Source organism: Serinus canaria, chromosome Z, assembly GCF_022539315.1.
Source record: "Serinus canaria isolate serCan28SL12 chromosome Z, serCan2020, whole genome shotgun sequence".
Classification (NCBI taxonomy): domain Eukaryota; kingdom Metazoa; phylum Chordata; class Aves; order Passeriformes; family Fringillidae; genus Serinus; species Serinus canaria.
Window position 1 is genome coordinate 15,587,438 of NC_066343.1, and position 18,052 is coordinate 15,605,489.

Here is an 18,052-nt window from a genome sequence, read left to right on the forward strand (position 1 = left end):
TTCTTCAGTTAAAATGAGTTTGCTCTGATGAGCTCCTTCCTGTGGGTGGGGAGCAGCCAGGCAGCCTCTGCTTGGTACCCCCAGTTTTGCAAGGGGGTGGTGGTATAGCTCCTGGGGACTAACAGACTTCTTCCCCCAGGTCAGAGAGCCTCAATGAGTCTTCCCTTCTCCTGCTCCCTGACAAGCTGGAACAGCCACCACCACTGCTTCACTGCCAGAACATCCTGTTTATGGTGGACTTGGCAGTGCTGGGTGAACAGTTGGACTGCATGATCTTTCCCAACCAATCTCTTCCAAAGGTCTTTCCCAGCCTGGATGGTTCTATGGTTCTATGACTAGGGTTCACCCTCGCCTCTCCATCTTTCCTTCTCCCCGAGCAACCATTTCAGAGGTAATTTTCTCATGAGCATAGGCCACTCATCTCCATGTATTCCAAAAACGAAAGCCCAAAAAACCCCAAAGAACAACCAGGCTTGAAAACAATGTCCTTTATGGAACATTAAGTAAAATTTCTGCTGTTTAATTGGAAGTGTTAGCGTGACATCTCATGAGGATGTGGTGTGAACAAGGAAGTGGTTCTTGTGCTCAACAGCACAAAGAAACTGTTTGGGTTAGTTCTCACCAGTTACTAGTTGTAACTGTCCTTGTTTCTAATTACTTTCAGTAAAAAGCATCTTCGTTTGTAATTATTGTCTCCCTGCAACACAAGGTGGTAATGATTTGAGCAGAGCAAACAAGGCACCTATCACTACACTGGAGGTAGCACATTGATGATGGAACCAGCCCTGGATGCTCTGCAGGGTCCTTGTCATTCACAAGGAAAATGCTTCTCAGGGAGAACACTACTGCAGCAGGGTTTAGGAGATATCTCAAAGATATTTTTGTCTAAATAAACATAGAGTCTATTTGCTTAATTTCATGATATGTTTCTTGACAAACTTCAGTTTTCTGTAAAAGACTTTCTGTAAAAGACTACTTCAGGCCCCCATGGCCAGCTGAAGGAGAGACGACTGGGAGAAGTTGTATTGTTTGTACTATATTAATAGTACAAACAATACAACTTCAGTGTCTTACAAATGAAGGGTAGGGTCAGTGGTGATATTTTTCCATCTGGAGGAGGCTGTCATTGGATAGATATGTTTGCACTACTTCCAGAAACATGGCTGGTGGTCATGTCAGGAAAATAACAGAAATCAAGAAACTCGAGACCTCAGAATGTACATATATAGACACTTCACTTTATCCTTTGCTGTCACAAAGCTACAAAGGAGCTCCTTTTGGTGCGTTCTGTAGCAGACTTCTCTGGTGTGTTTGTTGTGGGTGGTTATTGTGCAGTGTTATTTGGGGATTTGTGTAGCTGTGCTCGTTCAATTTCACATTTGTAAAGTAACATCATCATGTTTTGGCATCTGAGGGCTGATAGGATAGTGCAGACCCCTATGCACAGTTCTGTGGGGGAATAAATATGACTAAGTGGCTCCTAGAACATACTGGGACAGATCACATGCCATTTGCAGCTGTAAATCAAACCCAGTGGTTTGTCCTCAGCTTTCAAGTGACCAGAATAGCTGCTTCAACTAATTTGAAATAATAATTTCAATTAGAAGAGCTACCCCAGATCCACCCAACACAGGGATAAAAATTACAGTCTTTTTACTTGTTGATGGACTTTCCCTCTTTGTACTTATGAAGATACAATGATTGGCTACAGAGTTTTATATTATGAAGCTGATCATTATTTACAGTTCCAGGTAAAAAATGGGACCATGCTCCAAGCTGACTTTGCAGCTTCTTGGGCCAACACTGTAAATGGCAATGTTGCATAAAATATGTTAAGTGTATCAACTCATTTTATGTAAACAATATTAAGAAGGCCACTGGTCATAGAACACATATTTTTCATAATTCCCAGGCCTGACTTGTCTCTTTGGGTGGACCTAAACAAAGTCTTCCACAGAAGGAAAAAGGTGCTGTTGGCAAAGGAGCTTCCTGGTGCTGAGTAGCAGAACCTGGTGCGGTGCAGTTCTTGTGCCTCTTTGCTCCTAGCCTCTCACCCTGTGCTTACAGCAGCCCAGGTGCCTTCATTTTTTTTTGGGAAAATAACCCAAGAAGCTCAGTTATTTTCTGTGCCTGTCTGGCATTTGTTGCACACCACTGAGCTATTTCTGTCAGCCAGGTAGAGGCTCTTAAGAAAGGAATCTGAAGGTGCCAGGAAACAGCATGGGTCTGGGAATTGGAGAGGGAAAGTAGAAATACCTCTCCCTGGGTACCAACTGGCACCAGGAGTGGCTCACAGAGAAATACATGTATTGACTGATGAAACCCAGACTCTTCTGTGAGCACAAGAGCAGGAGTGAAACCATCTGATGGCACCAAGGGCAACAGCAGATTTGTCAGGGCAGAAAAGCTGAAACCTGCCAGGTGTCAGATGGCTCTTTACCCACTGACTGGCAGCTGACAGCTGCTCCTGGGTGCCTCTGGGCCAGAAAAAAAGAGATGAAGCACAAAGGGAAAGAATAACAATAAGCCCTTTAGCCATTAATGTTAACACATGTTAACACAAACTCTGAAGCCAGAGTTTCAAACAGAAAAAAAAACAACAAACCAACTCTTTCTTTTAAGCTTTGCTCTTTATGTATCTTCCCTGTAGGAAGAACTCTGTGATACTTCACAGGGGCAAACACATGCTGTTTAATATACCTTGGCCAATAAACATCTTCCTGATATACAAATAAAGGGCCAGACTATTCTCAGTCACACATGTTGTGGCTGAAGCATCACTGGGCAGGGCTTCTGTGCAGTTTGGGGCAGCTCCAAATCCTCACAAAATGCTGTGCTTGTGTTGTCACTCCTCTTCAATCCCCGTACTGAGCATACGAAAGGAAGGCACTAAAATGATTTTTTCCCCAGCTGAGTCTTCAAAGGAGCCAGAGGTGGGCAAAACTCCATACCAGTGTATTTGTTATCTTTCATACCTTGATATGCATTACTGGATTTCATCCAGCAATGATCTATGTATACCAGACTGGTAATCATTATAGTTTCAGGTCCAGATGAGCGATGTTGGCAAGGGACAAATGATGGCTTAAAACTGCCACTGCTGCAACTTTTAATACAGACTTGGTTCTCAGATGGTTCAGCAGTCTCTGCTTCTTATTTGATAAATTCATATATTTACGTGTTCATAAATATTCAGATGTGTTCATGTACATATTCAGATTTCAATCTATAATTTTACTGCTAAATTCAGAATTGGGCCACTTCAAGTATTCCATTACATTCCAGCTTCTGTACTATTCCTATTCCCACAATATTTTAATGCCTTCCAATAATAAGTGCATTCATGTTCTCTTTTCCACTTGGGAGGGGCAGAAGAGGATGTAAGTGTTTGGTGAATTTTTAGTTATGTGCATGTACATTGTTCTATCCTTATATTAATTAGAGGATTCACACTCCAGGGAATGCTCTACACTGCCCCTCCAGCAATCTTCTGAATTACTCTGGCCAGAAATTTTACCTCTCAGATATAAAGAATCTGCAGCCTTGCCAGTAAGAACTTATATGTCTTCTGGAACTAAGATCATAAAATCACAAAATCACAGAATGGGTAAGGCTAGAAGTGACCATTGGCATGGTCACCTTGTCCCAACTCTCTGCTAAAGCCAGGTTTCCTGAAGCATATTGCGTAGGATTGTGTCCAGGATCTGGAATGTCTCCAGGAGGGAGACTCCACAGCCTCTCTGGGCAATCTGTCCCTGTTTGTGAACACATGCACAGTAAAGAAGCTCCTTCTCATGTTCAGGGGGAACATTCTGGACAACATTTTCTGCCTATTTCCTCTTGTCCTATTGCTTGGCACTGTGGAGCAGAGCCTGGTCCATTCTCTTGGCACCCTTCTTTCAGGTGTTCCCATGTATTAATGAGGTCCCCTCTCAGTCATCACTTAAGACAGAATGGGCCAAGCTCCCTCAGGCTTTCCTCATAAAAGAGCTGCTCCTGTCCTGTCATCCTCCTTGTAACCCTCTGCAACCCTTGCTTTAGAGCTCTGTGTCTACACTAGGCAAATATTTCACTCATATTTTTTCCTCTTTTCCTTCCCTATTTTCTTCTTATTCTGCAATGCAACTGATATTTTTTGTTCAACAAAACATGGTATTTTGCAGGGGCTTATCAGGGAATTTTATATAAATTTCTTTATATAAAAGAATGAACTCTGTTTATGTTCCAACTGAATTAACTCTGATAGGGAATAAAGGATAATCTTGAGTCATTATTGTTTTATAAAGTAACTCTAAGGATGTTCTGCCTGTCTCTTTCCTACCTTAGTTATCTTAGTTATCTTCAGGACTCGTATGTCCCTACCACTGGTCTCTAGGTCTAACTCTGCATCTTTCTTGGTCAGTCTGTGATATTTTTTGATACATGAATGCCATGCCTCCATAAGTTGTGCACTCATAACCTCATCAGCAAAAATGTTGGTCAGCCACACAAAAATTAGTTCTTTTCCAGGAGAAAAAACCTCTGCATAAGCCTTGGGTCAAGGCACTGTGCTGACACTTGTGTCTGCCATTCTGTAAGCAGGCAATGTGCAGGACAATGTGCAAGGATCTGCAGGGAGTCCTCCACCCCACACTTTATTATGCTGCTCTCAAAACCCCAGAAATGGCCCAGCACGTGTGAAAGAGCTGAGGAACATTTATCTAGAGACGAGTGTTTATTTTCCAGAGTCCTGCTGCATTTGCTGCTTGTGAGATATTGCTTTCCTTCTGCTGAGTTGGGCACTAACAACTCCCAGTATCATTTCCCCTTTCCATGCTGCTGCACAGCAGAAAATGTGGTGTTGTCTTCCCTGCTCCCATGGCTGCCAGCTGTTTCTGCGTTCCATTTGCAGTGTAAGTTGTAGGAGAAGGTGATTCATTTGGAAAGTGTGGAGCCATAGCCTCCTGCAGCCTGGGCCTCCCTGCTGGTCTGAGCCACTTCAAAAAACTTTTTGGTTGATGATTTGATCCTGCTTTGCTACCACACAGCGTTTCAGAGCATTTTGCTGTATTCACCAAGGCAAAGGGACTGCGGGGCAGTTTTTATCACTCTGTGTGTCCAACAGCCTGCTCATTTGTGTGGACAAATAGTACCCTTAGTACCCTTCTGCTGAAGAACCTGCTGTATCAAAAACTTTTGCCTGGATGGTATTCTGCATTCAGAAGTTTGATTACGGTCTGTCTGCCTCTTTGCAGCATGTTTGCACACTTTTAAGTACAAACTTCAGCCATCAAACCAGCACCAGGCTCACACAGTGCAATCTACTGTGTCATCCACAAAATTGCAAGCAAAAGTGTTTAGAATTACAGGAAATCTGTTCTGTTTTGGAGGGAATATTTCTGAACCTGGGGAAACCCCTGCTGTGGTGCAAAGGCAGGACTTCCTTAGCCACTTAACAGCAATCTTATCATCATCCTAGCTCTAAAATATTACCCTACAATTGGCTAGTGCTGCAGTCTGCTTTTAAAGAAGAAGTTTTGCTAAGTTCAAATATTTCAAAAATATTGGAAAGTTTCCCCTTTTGTACTTAATGAATTTTGTTAATATGTTAAATATTCTAAAGAATTAAAGCTCAGGATTTCAATAGAAAAGAGCACAAGTAAATTTCTACTTAGCTTATAATCACAGATTTGGAAACATCTGGTCCATCCCCAGTAGTTTTCAAGTGTGTTCACAGTTTTCAGTCACAATAAGACACTGATGTTGCACATCCCAGTCTGCACTACAGCAGATGCCACCAGGATGCGATTTTTCAGACAAAGCCCATGCAGGTAACACCTGCATCTTCCAGTGCACACACCCAGCTGCTGTCATACACCAGATGTATCAGCTAGGCACTGTGCTTTTCCAAGTCACGTACTGGTAATCACAGCCTCAACACAGACATCCTGATTGCTTAATGCTGAGTATGATAAAAACAAAAACAACTGAAGCCCCAGAGCCTTGGGGGGCTTCACAAAACTTGAGTTCCCTCTGAAGATGATGCTGTCACAGAGAGGTGTCCTCTTAGATATCATCAGTTCATAGTTATGATATGCTGTGGTGTAATTTAGCAAAAAACACCCTTGGGAATCAGCTGGAACCACTTTTCTGTTCAACAAACTGTGCCTCAGATGAAGGATTTATGCTCAAACTCTCACAGATGTGCAGTTACTGCTCAGCTAACTCCACTTGTGCAGGTTTGAAGCAATTATCCCATATGAAGGAGAAATGGTACAGAAATCCAGCCTCTCCCATCAAATTTCCCTACTGACTGAACTTGGATGACTTCACCCAGAGTGAAGTAGGGTGGAGTAAAGTAGCTGAGAACTGCCTTTTTCCTTCAGTGACCTCAAAGGAGGTAAGACAGAAAGTAAAAAGTGAGACAGGTGGATCTATGATCTTCTCCAAATTATTAATCTTGCTGTACTTGTTTCCAAGGGAAAAACCTGTAAAAGTGTCATGTTGGCTTGCATAAAGCTGCTATGACCCCACCAGATGTTTCCGCTGACCTCAAAGTGTATCCTTTGAAAACTGAATGGATGCATGTACTTTACATTTCAACCCTTCTTAGTTAGCAAAACTTTCTGTACAAATTCAGAGACTTCTGAGAAATGAATAAAAAAATCTCAAATATAATAGATTCATTAGCATGCATTTTCACCCAGTAAAGACAGGATCTTCCATCCTCCTTTATATATTAATTTAGGGCACATTTTATTTATTAAATCTGAACCATATGAATAACATTGTATTACCCTTTAATTTCATCAGGAAATGTAGTTATTGAATGTTTTACTAAAGTCTTGTTTTTTTCAGTAGCTGTTATATTTTTTTCAAGGCAAGTTGTGCAAGGCCTAACAACAACATAAAAACAATTAAAGCCAAAGAGGAATGATGATTGTATTAGGATGTTAAATAACTATCAGTATTAAAAAGTTTAACAAGCACAAATGACATTTTTGTACGTCAGGTTCTTTTTGCCATTTTTGTAATATATCAGTACAATAGTCACATGCTGTCAAATAGATAACAAACAAGTGTAAGTGGTCATACACACTGATGCACATTAGTTTTTCAGTTCCTATCAATCACATTCAACAAGAACATCAAATAGCTGAAGAGCCTGACCCTACTTTTGCAAGCTGATTGATGCACACAGCTGCTAACTCATGACACAGCTCTGGGTGGATGCAAGATCGTGCTGGTGGATCACTTTACAGGAGGCATCTTTTGTTAGGAAAATGTGGACTAATTACAAGTGGAAACTGCTCACTCATGAGGTTAAACTACCCAGGAACCAACTAGATTATACTACTTGCTCCCAGACCTTGCATAAGAGTGTTTCCCCAAAGCAAAATCAGTAATTGTGAAATAGCTTCCTTCAAGCATTTACAGCTTATTTAAATGCAGATTATTCCCCTAGGGCCTATAAAATGTCTTCTATCTGCAGCTTGGAATTTTAATGAATAAATATAATGGTATGCCAGAAATTTGCATGTACTCTAATCCTTGTTTAGTCTGTGGTTCTGTTTTGCTAACACTTTACCGTGGAATGAAATGGCAGAGTAATTTTGGTTGCTATTAAAATACTGTATATAAACAAGAAAAGTCAGAATAAGGCATTCTCAATGCAAGCTTGAACAATGTACGGTTTCATGCCAGTGGAACTACCATTTCAATTTCTTCTCAGAAGTAGTGGAATGTTTTTTTGTGTTTTTTTTTTTTCTTTTTTTGCATGTAAATCCCCAAATACTTTATCAATTATACAGATAAAAAACATTATTTCATACATCAGTTTTAAAAGCGTTGGTTTGGTATTTCCTTCCATTTTGTCTGCTGAAAGAACTACGAACCTGGAAGGAAACAGTTCAAAGAAACTCACAACATAGATAAGACACCTACTTCCATAAAACCAAACAAAATAGCATTTTGTTTCAAATGCCACCTAGGAACACTAGATAGATGAAGTATACACATTATGGTAGGTAGTTAATAATCCCCATGTTTTCACCTGCCGATATTACTGCAAATTACACTGTTTCCAAGACATGCCTAATGGAACAGTTTACTATTTCATAAGCAGTCACATGCACTGAAGGTAGGATCGTCAGGCGGACCTGTGGCGCCCCGAAGCAGAACCAGAGAGGCCAAGCTTGCTCATCTCTCTCGCTGGATGACAAGGTAGCTGGTGTATGAAATGACATCTCCGCCGACACGAGCGAGCGACATCCACCTAAGGCATTTCTTCTGGAGCCGCCGCTGCCGCCGCTTCCTGAGTGGGTTTGTCGGCGGGCTGGCTGTCGCGGCCGGGCCCGGCCTTGTGGCCCTCGTGGGCGCTGTGGCTGCTGGCGCTGCCGAGGCGCGTGGAGGCCACCACGGCTTTCACTGCGGCCTGGGAGAGAGGGGACCAAGCAAACATTCCTTAGGGAACGCGGCCCGTGGGCACGCAGCATCGCCCCGGCAGCAGCAACTGCGCTCAGTCCTCCTGGGAATGCCACCTTTGGATGCCTGCCCGGGCCTGGGTGGATTTATAAGGCCACCTGGAATATTGGATTGAGGTTTAAAATTGCTGCTTTCACAAGGTTACGGGTTGGGTGACATGAACACAACCTTTTTACCTTTTTTTTTTCAGCTATACCTCCAGGTTGTTTTGGTTTGCTTTTTTTTTTTAAGAAATTACTTCAGGTATCCCATGCTGAAGTTGGACAGCAAAAAAGAAAGTCATCATCTTCTGTCATAATAATAAAAAACAGCATTATCACTCATTATTCCATGAAAATTTCAAAAAGGAACACAATATTTATCACTATTGCTCTGTTGCATATTCCAAGTGCAATGTTGCAGAGCAGATGGGCAACTTCTTAATATAGGCATATGAAAATGCACACTAGGAATAGGATTTCATATCACATGAAATACCACAAAATGAAGACACACATGAAGACAGTTATATTAGCCCTTGCCTTGAACAGTTTTATTGCCTGAAAAAAACCAGACATACAGAGGTGAGGAAAATAAATGCTAATTTCTGTGTGCGACAGCTCAAGCTACTTTTGACTTGGCACCTTTTGCTTAGACATCAAAGTGGGTCTGCAGGAAGAGATGAAGAACATAGCAAGTTTTGTGGATTCTTTGGAGAGGTAATCTCTCTCACACACACACACACACACACACACACATGCACACACAAAACACACACAAAAAAGAAACAAACGAAAAACTCCCACAAAGAAATAAAAAGGAAAAAAAGAAGATTTTAATGAAAAGCAGATAACATAAACATTGTCGATAAAAAAGAATCAGCTGCAACAGATTATGAAGAAATACTATAAGGCATAAGCCAAAGAAATAATCAAGAATTTTGAGAGAGTAGACCTCTTAAAGGAAAAATCACAGACATCCACATTAGTGGTGAGAGTGCTTTGGAAAACAGATTACAAACAGGACAACACACTCAATGATACTATAATGTCTAAAAGCACTTTCAAAGTAAACTAGTCTCACAAGCAGTGTTAGATGTTTATGAAACAAATTCAACACAGCCTTTGAGAAAGCAGATCCTAACTGAGGCCTTTAGAGTAAGTCCTTAAAATTTGTCTTTACATAAAGAAAGTCTGCTCATGGACTTTTAAGTTGGGAAAGAGGAAATAATTACGTATCATTCTTACTAACAAAACAACAGCCAAAGTGTGTACTCACTACTTTGATGTCTGCTTTGGTTTTACTTTTTTGACCAGGAGTTAATTGTCAAAAAATTTATTGTTTCTTTTACAGATATATTTGTGAAAAATTATTAACTCTACAAGAACTGCCAACTTCAATCAATCCTCTTAATAAGTGGAGATTTGGTAATTTTAATAATTGGAGATTTTCGTAATCTTTAACAGAGAAGCACTAAAGAAATAAAATTATAAAAATTGATAGTTTGTAATCACAAAAGAATAAATTGATTTATGTAGGGGTCTAAATAAAATGAGCTTCAAAAATATCTCTGGTGTAAAAATATAAAGAAAAACAAAATCGAAATGTCAATGTGAATTATATCTACAATCTCTGAGAACTTTGTAAATGACAAAACAAGTTTCTTTGACCTGTAGAAATTCTCTGCTACAGTTCTCTACTAAAAAAAATTAGCAAAGCCAAAGTTAAGGCTCAGGTTTTTGTGAACTGATTTTTCTCTGGAATTTACTAAAGCTCTCGATTCAGTTGCTTTATGCTCTTATTCCCCAGGACTACTTCAGGGCTGAAGGGCAGCTTTACTGTAGCTGTTGCTAACAATTCCTGTGCTGAGGTATCCCTGGAATTATCTTCTGATCACATGAAAATCTTTAAAAACAAAAAAACAGTTTAGGAGAGGAGAAAGTTTGCTGATAATATGTCAGTCAGGTGACCAGTTGCCTCCTAGTTGCCCCTAAAGACATTTCCCATGGCAGATACGTAGACTGGATGGCAAAGGAGCATCCTGGGGATATTTTATGGACCTACACATCTGAAATGCTGACTCTAGTTCATACAGACAGATGGCTTAAACCTCCTGCTTTGTATTGATAGGTATGGGTGAGTTAGGGATCAAAATATGCTTTAACAGACTAATTTTCTTCTAGCTTGATGGATGCTCATTAAAAAAATTACTCACTATGCTGTTCTTTCTGGTAAGTATTCTAAGGATGCACCAGCAATACAGGACAGATGGATGGACAGAAGCATGAAAGGAAGAAGGGAAGAAAAGATGGAAAGTAAGGACTTTGTGAAAGGTGTGTGCATCCTCAGCAGTCCTATCTGTGTAGACAGAGTTTTCAATCAACTTTACCCATTTTTATTTGTTTTGGCTTTAGTCGTTGACTGAATCAACTTCAAACTTCTTCAATCTTCATCAGACATCTTAAACAAAAAGCTTCCATAACACTATGGAATATTGTACTCAAAATTTGCAAGGTTTCTGCAAGGCTACTAACTTAATTGCGTGCTTTCATAGCCAAAACAGAGACTATGAGCAGAGACTTGCCTTAAGTTTACGCCGGGCATTGAATTCTTGAAGTTTCTTTTGTGCGTTGTCCATGTGTGCAAAGTTTATTGCCTTCCCTGTGACCCATGGGTGCTGCAAAGCCTGTAGAGTGGTGAGGCGTTTCTTGGGGTCTAAAACAATCAACTTTTTAACCTGCATCACAAGCAAGAAATACAAAAGACTGTCAACCTTATTCTTCATTCAAATTTACCTAGTTTTGCATCTGGGGGCTCTGGCCTTGGTTTGGAGAGCATCTCAGGTGGGAGAGTCTAAGAAACCAAAAAGAATTTTCATTTGTGTCTTTGCAAGTATTTTGCTTCTGGAATTTCTTGGTCCTCCATAATAACATCTGATTAAGACAGCCACTAAGGGGGAAGAAAGAGGAGAAAGTATCAACTGGTTACCAACATATTAAGGGTATGAACCAATGCAGCTGACCTGTATCTATCATAGGCTCTTTCATGTCTCACTTGTCACAAAACCCTTAAGAGTTTCCCAAAGTCTCTGAGCAGTATCTCTGCTTTAGGATTTGGACAAATTTTAAACTGGTTTAGAAGGTTTAAATTATGTGCATGCAGCTCCTGCAGGCTTGTACCACGCAGTCCCTGTCATATATATCACAAAGAAAATTTTTCTTTCAGTCTTTGAAAAATCTCATGTACACATAAAAAGACACCAACATTGTACAAGTGTTTCTGTCTTAGTTCACTCTGAAACAAATGCTGTTTACACCATTCCTTCTATCACCACAGCCAGAAAACCTGGACTCCTACAAACACCACGGTAGGATATTTTTGGGAAAAGGCACTGCAAACATACCCCTGGGACTGGAGATGGTCCTGCTGGATACAAAGTGTGTCCAGTCAAGTGACATTCCATGAGTTTTATTGTACCTCTGGACATGTAGAGTTTTAAAAAAAGAAGAAAGGTGAGGATGGAATAACAAAGTACACAGATGGCACTCTGCAGAGCCACACTTACCCAGCTGTCCTGACTGCAGACCCTCTTGGAGCAGTGCAAGTAATGGCACAGGGCTCCACTGTTCCTATGTGCCCAAGGGTGAGAAAACTTGCTTAGGGTTCTCTGAAATCTCCCTACAAATAGCTTTTAAACAAAGTTGCTGCCCTGAAGTGCATGCAGGACAGGCATTGTGGTGAATATTGGTTGTGTCTCCAAGGAAGACCTTGAGTTAAGCAAATCACTTCAACTGAACCCTGAACTGCCCACAGCATGGGTTTTGAGAATCATGGTCATTATCGTTATCTACAATTTCCTATGCAATGTTCAAACCTAAAAGTTTGAGCTTTACTTTACTAAAACTGTATGGAGCAGTTTGGATAAAAGCTTTACCTGCAGACTGCTGTTTATTTGGCATTAAATTATCTTGTTTTTTTGCCTTAGAAAAACTTCACATCTCACAAAACAACAAAAAAGTACTTTGAACTTCTACAGTCCTTCCATTTGAAATATCCTGAAGTACTTCACTAACACCAACGACACAGTATTTTATATGTGGAACAGAGCACTTGTGTTTTCAGTGCTTATGAAATAACTGAATTATGCAAGTTATTATTGACAAAAGTCAGACTCAAGCATACCTATCTTTGCAGATCAGTGTCTCCTGGATTCAAATTACTTTATCCAGTAATAAAAGAATAGAGTGCAGATAGCATGCCAGCCCTTGCATTTTGCTAATGGACCATATTTAAAAGTAGTCAGTCTTTCCTTGCCTACCAAAAAAAAAAAAAACTTTAACGGGGAGAAAAAATATGTCAGAAAAAGCAGTGGGAGGAAAATTTCATTCCTTTTTATATTCTTCCCCAAAATGCAGGCTTGAAAACTGCACAAAAAGAAGGGCTTGTTTCTACATTCCCCTGAAGGTGTTTGCCCGGAAAAGATGAATGGCGAAACATTTCAGAGCTGGAAGGAAAGGCAGGCATACATGAACACTGTGACAGCTGCCAAAAATCTATGGCTTGCTTCACAGAAGGACCTGAATATCCATGTTCTGAGTGCAAAATTACAGCACTGGACTAACAGGGGATATTAACAGCACCATAATATAGCAAAGACAAGAGGAAACAATTATGAACAATTAATTATCCAATTATTCTGCCCCCACCCCGAAACTGACTCTTTCTCAGTGGCAGAAATACTAAATACCCCAGTCTCACTTTTGCTTTACTTACTAAATCCTTGGCATTCAGAGACACATCATCCCACCAGGGGGACACAAAGTCATATTCACAGCTCAGGATTCTCTTAAACATATACTGATCTCCCCTTTCATCATAAAATGGTTCGAAGCCACAGAGTCTGAAAGGATAAAAAAGAAATCAATTAATCATAATTTAATTAGTCTTGGGTTGTTAGAAACAGTTCATGGTTGGATTTTTCCCTACTTTTTTTTTTTTCCTTCTATTTTTCCTGTTCCACTTTGGGAAACCAGACCTGGATGTACTCATGAACTCCTAATTCTACATAGCAGAGAGAAATGTGGTCATAAGAAGTCTTAAGCCCTGGGAAAGGCTTTTCTAGTTGTAATTTTTCTATTTTCATGTTTTTAATTGTAACTATTGAAATAGGATCATAGAGCATTTATCAGAATCCCTGTAACTCTTGCCAGAGGAATAGGAATTCGCTTGAGGAAACCCATCTTTCACATGAAGTTAAAGTTTTTATATATCCACTTAGGAATGATTTTTAGGCATGTTCATCCCTGTACATTTTTCTATCCTATCAGCTACAATATGTAAAACTTTCGGTAAGTTTTCATGATCAGGCCTCATCTTTACTTAGGTAACCTACATACAATCTAGAAGTGTTGTGATCTCACTAATGACTGCATTTATAACTATATTGAATAATACAGATCCCAGCAGAGATCCACACTGTTGGCCTAGGGGAAAGCAGACTCATAGATGTGGTTTCCATTTGTATAATGTCCTTTTTTTATCGCTCACTGCGCTTTAATCACGCCTGCACACATAATCAGATTTTTTAAAGTGAATTTCCTATTCAGCCAGTATGTGATCTGAGCTTAAGAGAGAAAGGCTATCTCCTCTTCTGCTTCTAGAAAATGCAACTAGCAGTAAGATGATGAGAGGAAAACAACAGCAGATCATAATAATCAAGACAACAACAAATCTAGAAAAGCCTTACATTTTAACTTGTTTTCATATTTTTAAACACAATGTGCTTACTGTTCTGAAAAAGGAGGCTGAGGTTCAAGGAAGAAATGTGGTTTTGGGAGTGGTGCATAACTGTGGGTGGAACAGCTGCATCACATTCCACTGCTGAAGAGGAGAAACACCTTATTGCAAGCACATTCTGGGCACATTATTTTTCCAAGTCTGGCAGAGGTGTATTAAAACACAAGGATCCAGCCTCCAAACCTTGTGCTTCAGTAGGTGGTGGCCAGGCAGAGCCCCTCTGCAGCTCCCCTCCTGTTTGCTGCCTCTCCCATCACCATTTCTGGGTTGGCAGCAGGTCCCTGCTGTCCCCATGGAACAATCCTGAGCAGCTCCCCTCCCTGGCTCAGCCCAAAATGACTTTTGGATCTGGCTAACCAATGACAGTAAGAACCTGCTTAAGCCTTGCTGTGACTGTGTTGGAAGCCTCCAAAGATTTCTGTTTTCACTGTAACTCACTACTTTCACCTATTGCTTTCCTACTAACAATTTCAATAGATATGCTTCTACTTAAAAATCCATTTCAGCAGACAGAGTTGTTTCGGTTTTATTTTTTTTTCTACATGCCAAAATAGATGAGTAAATCTAGAGGTATGATTTCAAATAGAATCAGTGCAAAACCTACTGTGGCTCCTCTTGATTTCATTTTATTTTGAAATAACGTTTTATTATTGTGATTCACTTTAAATCAGTTACCTACAAATAAAGGAAAAGTCAATGTAAACAGCTTAAAAAGCAACTAAAACAACAGATGAGATGGGGTCTTATGTCCTTTTAAATAACTTAGTAAAATAACATCTTTATTTAAATCCACGCAATTTTAACTACAGGCAAAGACTGTATTTTTTGACCACTGTCTGCATCTCAAACATGCAGAACGATTTCTACCTGCTTCAGGAATGCAAAAAAGTCTGCTCCTCCTTGACTTTTAAACCTATACATGTGGCTTCCCTTAAATTATGGTAGTTACCACCAATAGATCTTAACATAATTTGCCTCACTAAAACTGTTCTGTCAAAAAAATGTGTCAGGTTTTTTTAATCAAATGGTAATTCCACTTTGATTAATGGCAAGATACAGTTTTATGCAGATCCTCTGTAACATGGTTGTTAACTCTTATATCCACTCCATTTTGGGGCGACATACAGAAATGTTGGGGATTTTTTGGTCTCTTTGTAAGTGGGTTTCCTTTACTGAACTATGAGACTGAGACATGCAACATTGTCCTCTAGGCTCCAGGATTAATGATTTAGTAATTTTACATGTAACTTTCTGGTCTCAGTTTCTAATCCATCAGACATATTGATCCACAGAGCTTTACACATAATAGAAGAGTTTTAAATGTGGAGTACTGTTACAGCTAAATGGAAGAGACAGCCAGGTGTATTTTTACATTTTGTTCCTGTAAATCAAATTGGATTTTGAGGTGGGAGTAGGACAGGATTAGAAGGAGGAAAAATGAAAGAGTAACTATAGTCATGCAGCCCCATCCATGGCAGGAATTCACACGCTTGTATTTACACACATGCAAAGGTTTAGTGTGGCTTGGGAGCATCTTCTGACCAGCTGGAAGGTTCTGAGAAGCTGGATATGGAAAATGCCACGCCAGATATTTAGATAGAAACTGGTTGGAGTTATTGGAGCTTGCTTACCCTTGAAAGACAGTGAAAATTGTTCTGCTTAAGAAAGGCTCTTAGTTTGAAGCACAATAATTTCATTAGGCCTTGGGTAACTAGGAAAGGCCATAATTTAATCTTGTTAGAGACTGTCTTGCTGGCAAGTTTCACATCTCTCTGTCACGAGTGGAAACCTTAGAAGTGACAAGAAATGAGAACCTGGCAGGCAATATCTGAGGCTTGATCTTCCACACAGGGTCTGGATCTTAAACCAGACCATGACACAAAGATACACACATTTAAAAGGAGCAAATAACAGAATTGCAAACAGGAATATTGTAGCCTATTATTTACAGGTACCCAAAAGAAAACCTTTGAATTATTTGAAGCTTATGCGAGAAGAAAAAATGAATGCTTTTTGATATTACTATCAGAGTGTTTATATATCCTTACATGGACTTTTAGTATAAACACTAGAGAATATAATATTTTCTTTGCAAAAGATAAAAATAACTGCGTTATTCCACACTGTACTTGCTGGATAGAGCAAGTAGTAGGGGAGGGATAATGGCCCACATGTTAAAAATCATCCATATCTTTAAGTTACATGCATAAAATATCATTTTCCTCCCATAAAAGGCATCCTAGAAGTATTGTATATTACTACACAAGCCATCTAAGTCATTGCCAAGGGTCTAAATTAAGTCTCATAATTATTGTCCCATAAAGAAGAGAGTCAATACATAATATGCATTTTTCCTTCTCAATAATCTTCCTTTGAAAGATTCAATCAATACAATAAAGTCATTGTAATTCTTACCAATTGAATCATGACTAACCACAAGAAGACTTAGACACGAATGCCTACTTAAACACAAGTGTTTGGAACTTTTGTTCTATTCTCGTTCGCATTAGTAGCATGATTCTGCACAGGTCTGGCTGCTGTTCAGGAAGAAGTGTTATAGTTGTCAAATATTTAGACTGAGTGTTTTGCCAAGTTCCTCTAGGATTTGACTTCAGTAAGGTTAGGAATATAATAATTAAAGTTCAGGATCTTGTCCTTTCCAATGGCACAGCTCGTAGAGTAATGATATCCTGTGGGTGCTAAAAAGTGAACCTCTCACTGTCACTGTTTGCACTTACAGGATGTAGGTGATAATCCCCAGGGACCACATGTCCACCTCAGGGCCATAGGCACATCCCCGTAGTATCTCTGGTGCTGCAGAGGACAAAACACTTGTCAGTAACACAAAAGTTGAGTGAAGAAATAACAGTCACAAAATCAATTGAAGTCCATGCACAGTTGTGTCTTTTAAAAAAAAATAGGACTGCCCATTTAAGCCCTTACTTAGGCATATAATTCCCTTCACTGAATACAAAACAGTAGAAGTCATGTCCAAGCAGAGCCAGAATAAAATGAGAAGTGTACTTTGGTTTCAAATTGTATTTTATGTTTGTGGAAGGAACTACAGAAACCTACAGCTGCACTGGAGCTACAATGTGACCAATAAAGTGGTGCTTTAACTTCAGTATTTTTCGTAGTGTTTTTATAATGACATCAACAACAAAAATGGGGCCAATGAAAATCTCCATCCTTGATTGGATGCAGAGGCAAACACTGGAACCAAGGATGAGGAAAAGGCTCAGATGCCTTCTTTGCCTCAGTCCTCAACAGTAAGGCCTATTTATCCTCAGGGAAGCAGCCCCAGCTGGCAGACAGGGACAGAGAGCAGCACAGACCCTGTGCAATCCAGGAGGAGGGAGGCAGTGACTGCTGAGCCACTGAGACACTCAAAGTCCATGGGTCCCGGTGGGATTCATCCAAGGGTGCTGAGGGAGCTGGAGAAGGAGCTTGCCAAGCTGCTCTGCAGCACTGACCATCAGTCCTGTCTAACTGGGAAGGTCCCAGATGATCTGGAGGTTGGCTAATGTGATGTCCATCCACAAGAAGGGCAGGAAAATGGATGCAGGGATGTACAGGCCTGTGAGCCAGACCTCGGTGCCAGGGAAGATGATGGAGAAGATCATCTTGGATGAGATCACACGGCAAATACAGGAGAGGGGATCAGGCACAGCCAGGAGGGGTTCAGGAATGGCACATCCTGCCTGACCAGCCTGATCTCCTTTCATGAGCAGGTGATCCACCAGGTTGTTGAGGGGAGGGCTGTGGATGTTGTCTATGGGGACTCTAGTAAAGCCTTTGGCACTGTCTCCCACGG

The 18,052-nt window shown here is 40.3% G+C and overlaps 1 protein-coding gene across 1 annotated transcript in view; it reads right to left on the minus strand.

Annotated features, from left to right (window-relative positions):
- Window positions 1-6,797: 6,797 nt before the first annotated feature.
- CAMK4 (calcium/calmodulin dependent protein kinase IV) overlaps window positions 6,798-18,052 on the minus strand; it is a 138,053-nt gene continuing 126,798 nt past the window's right edge. Inside the window, exons 8-11 of the mRNA XM_030237385.2 lie at window positions 16,977-17,052; window positions 13,216-13,342; window positions 11,027-11,179; window positions 6,798-8,413 (exon numbers count right to left, since the gene is read on the minus strand). Of these exons, the coding sequence (XP_030093245.1) occupies window positions 8,255-8,413; window positions 11,027-11,179; window positions 13,216-13,342; window positions 16,977-17,052 (515 nt within the window). The 3' untranslated portion in view covers window positions 6,798-8,254. The remainder of the gene's footprint in view (window positions 8,414-11,026; window positions 11,180-13,215; window positions 13,343-16,976; window positions 17,053-18,052) is intronic.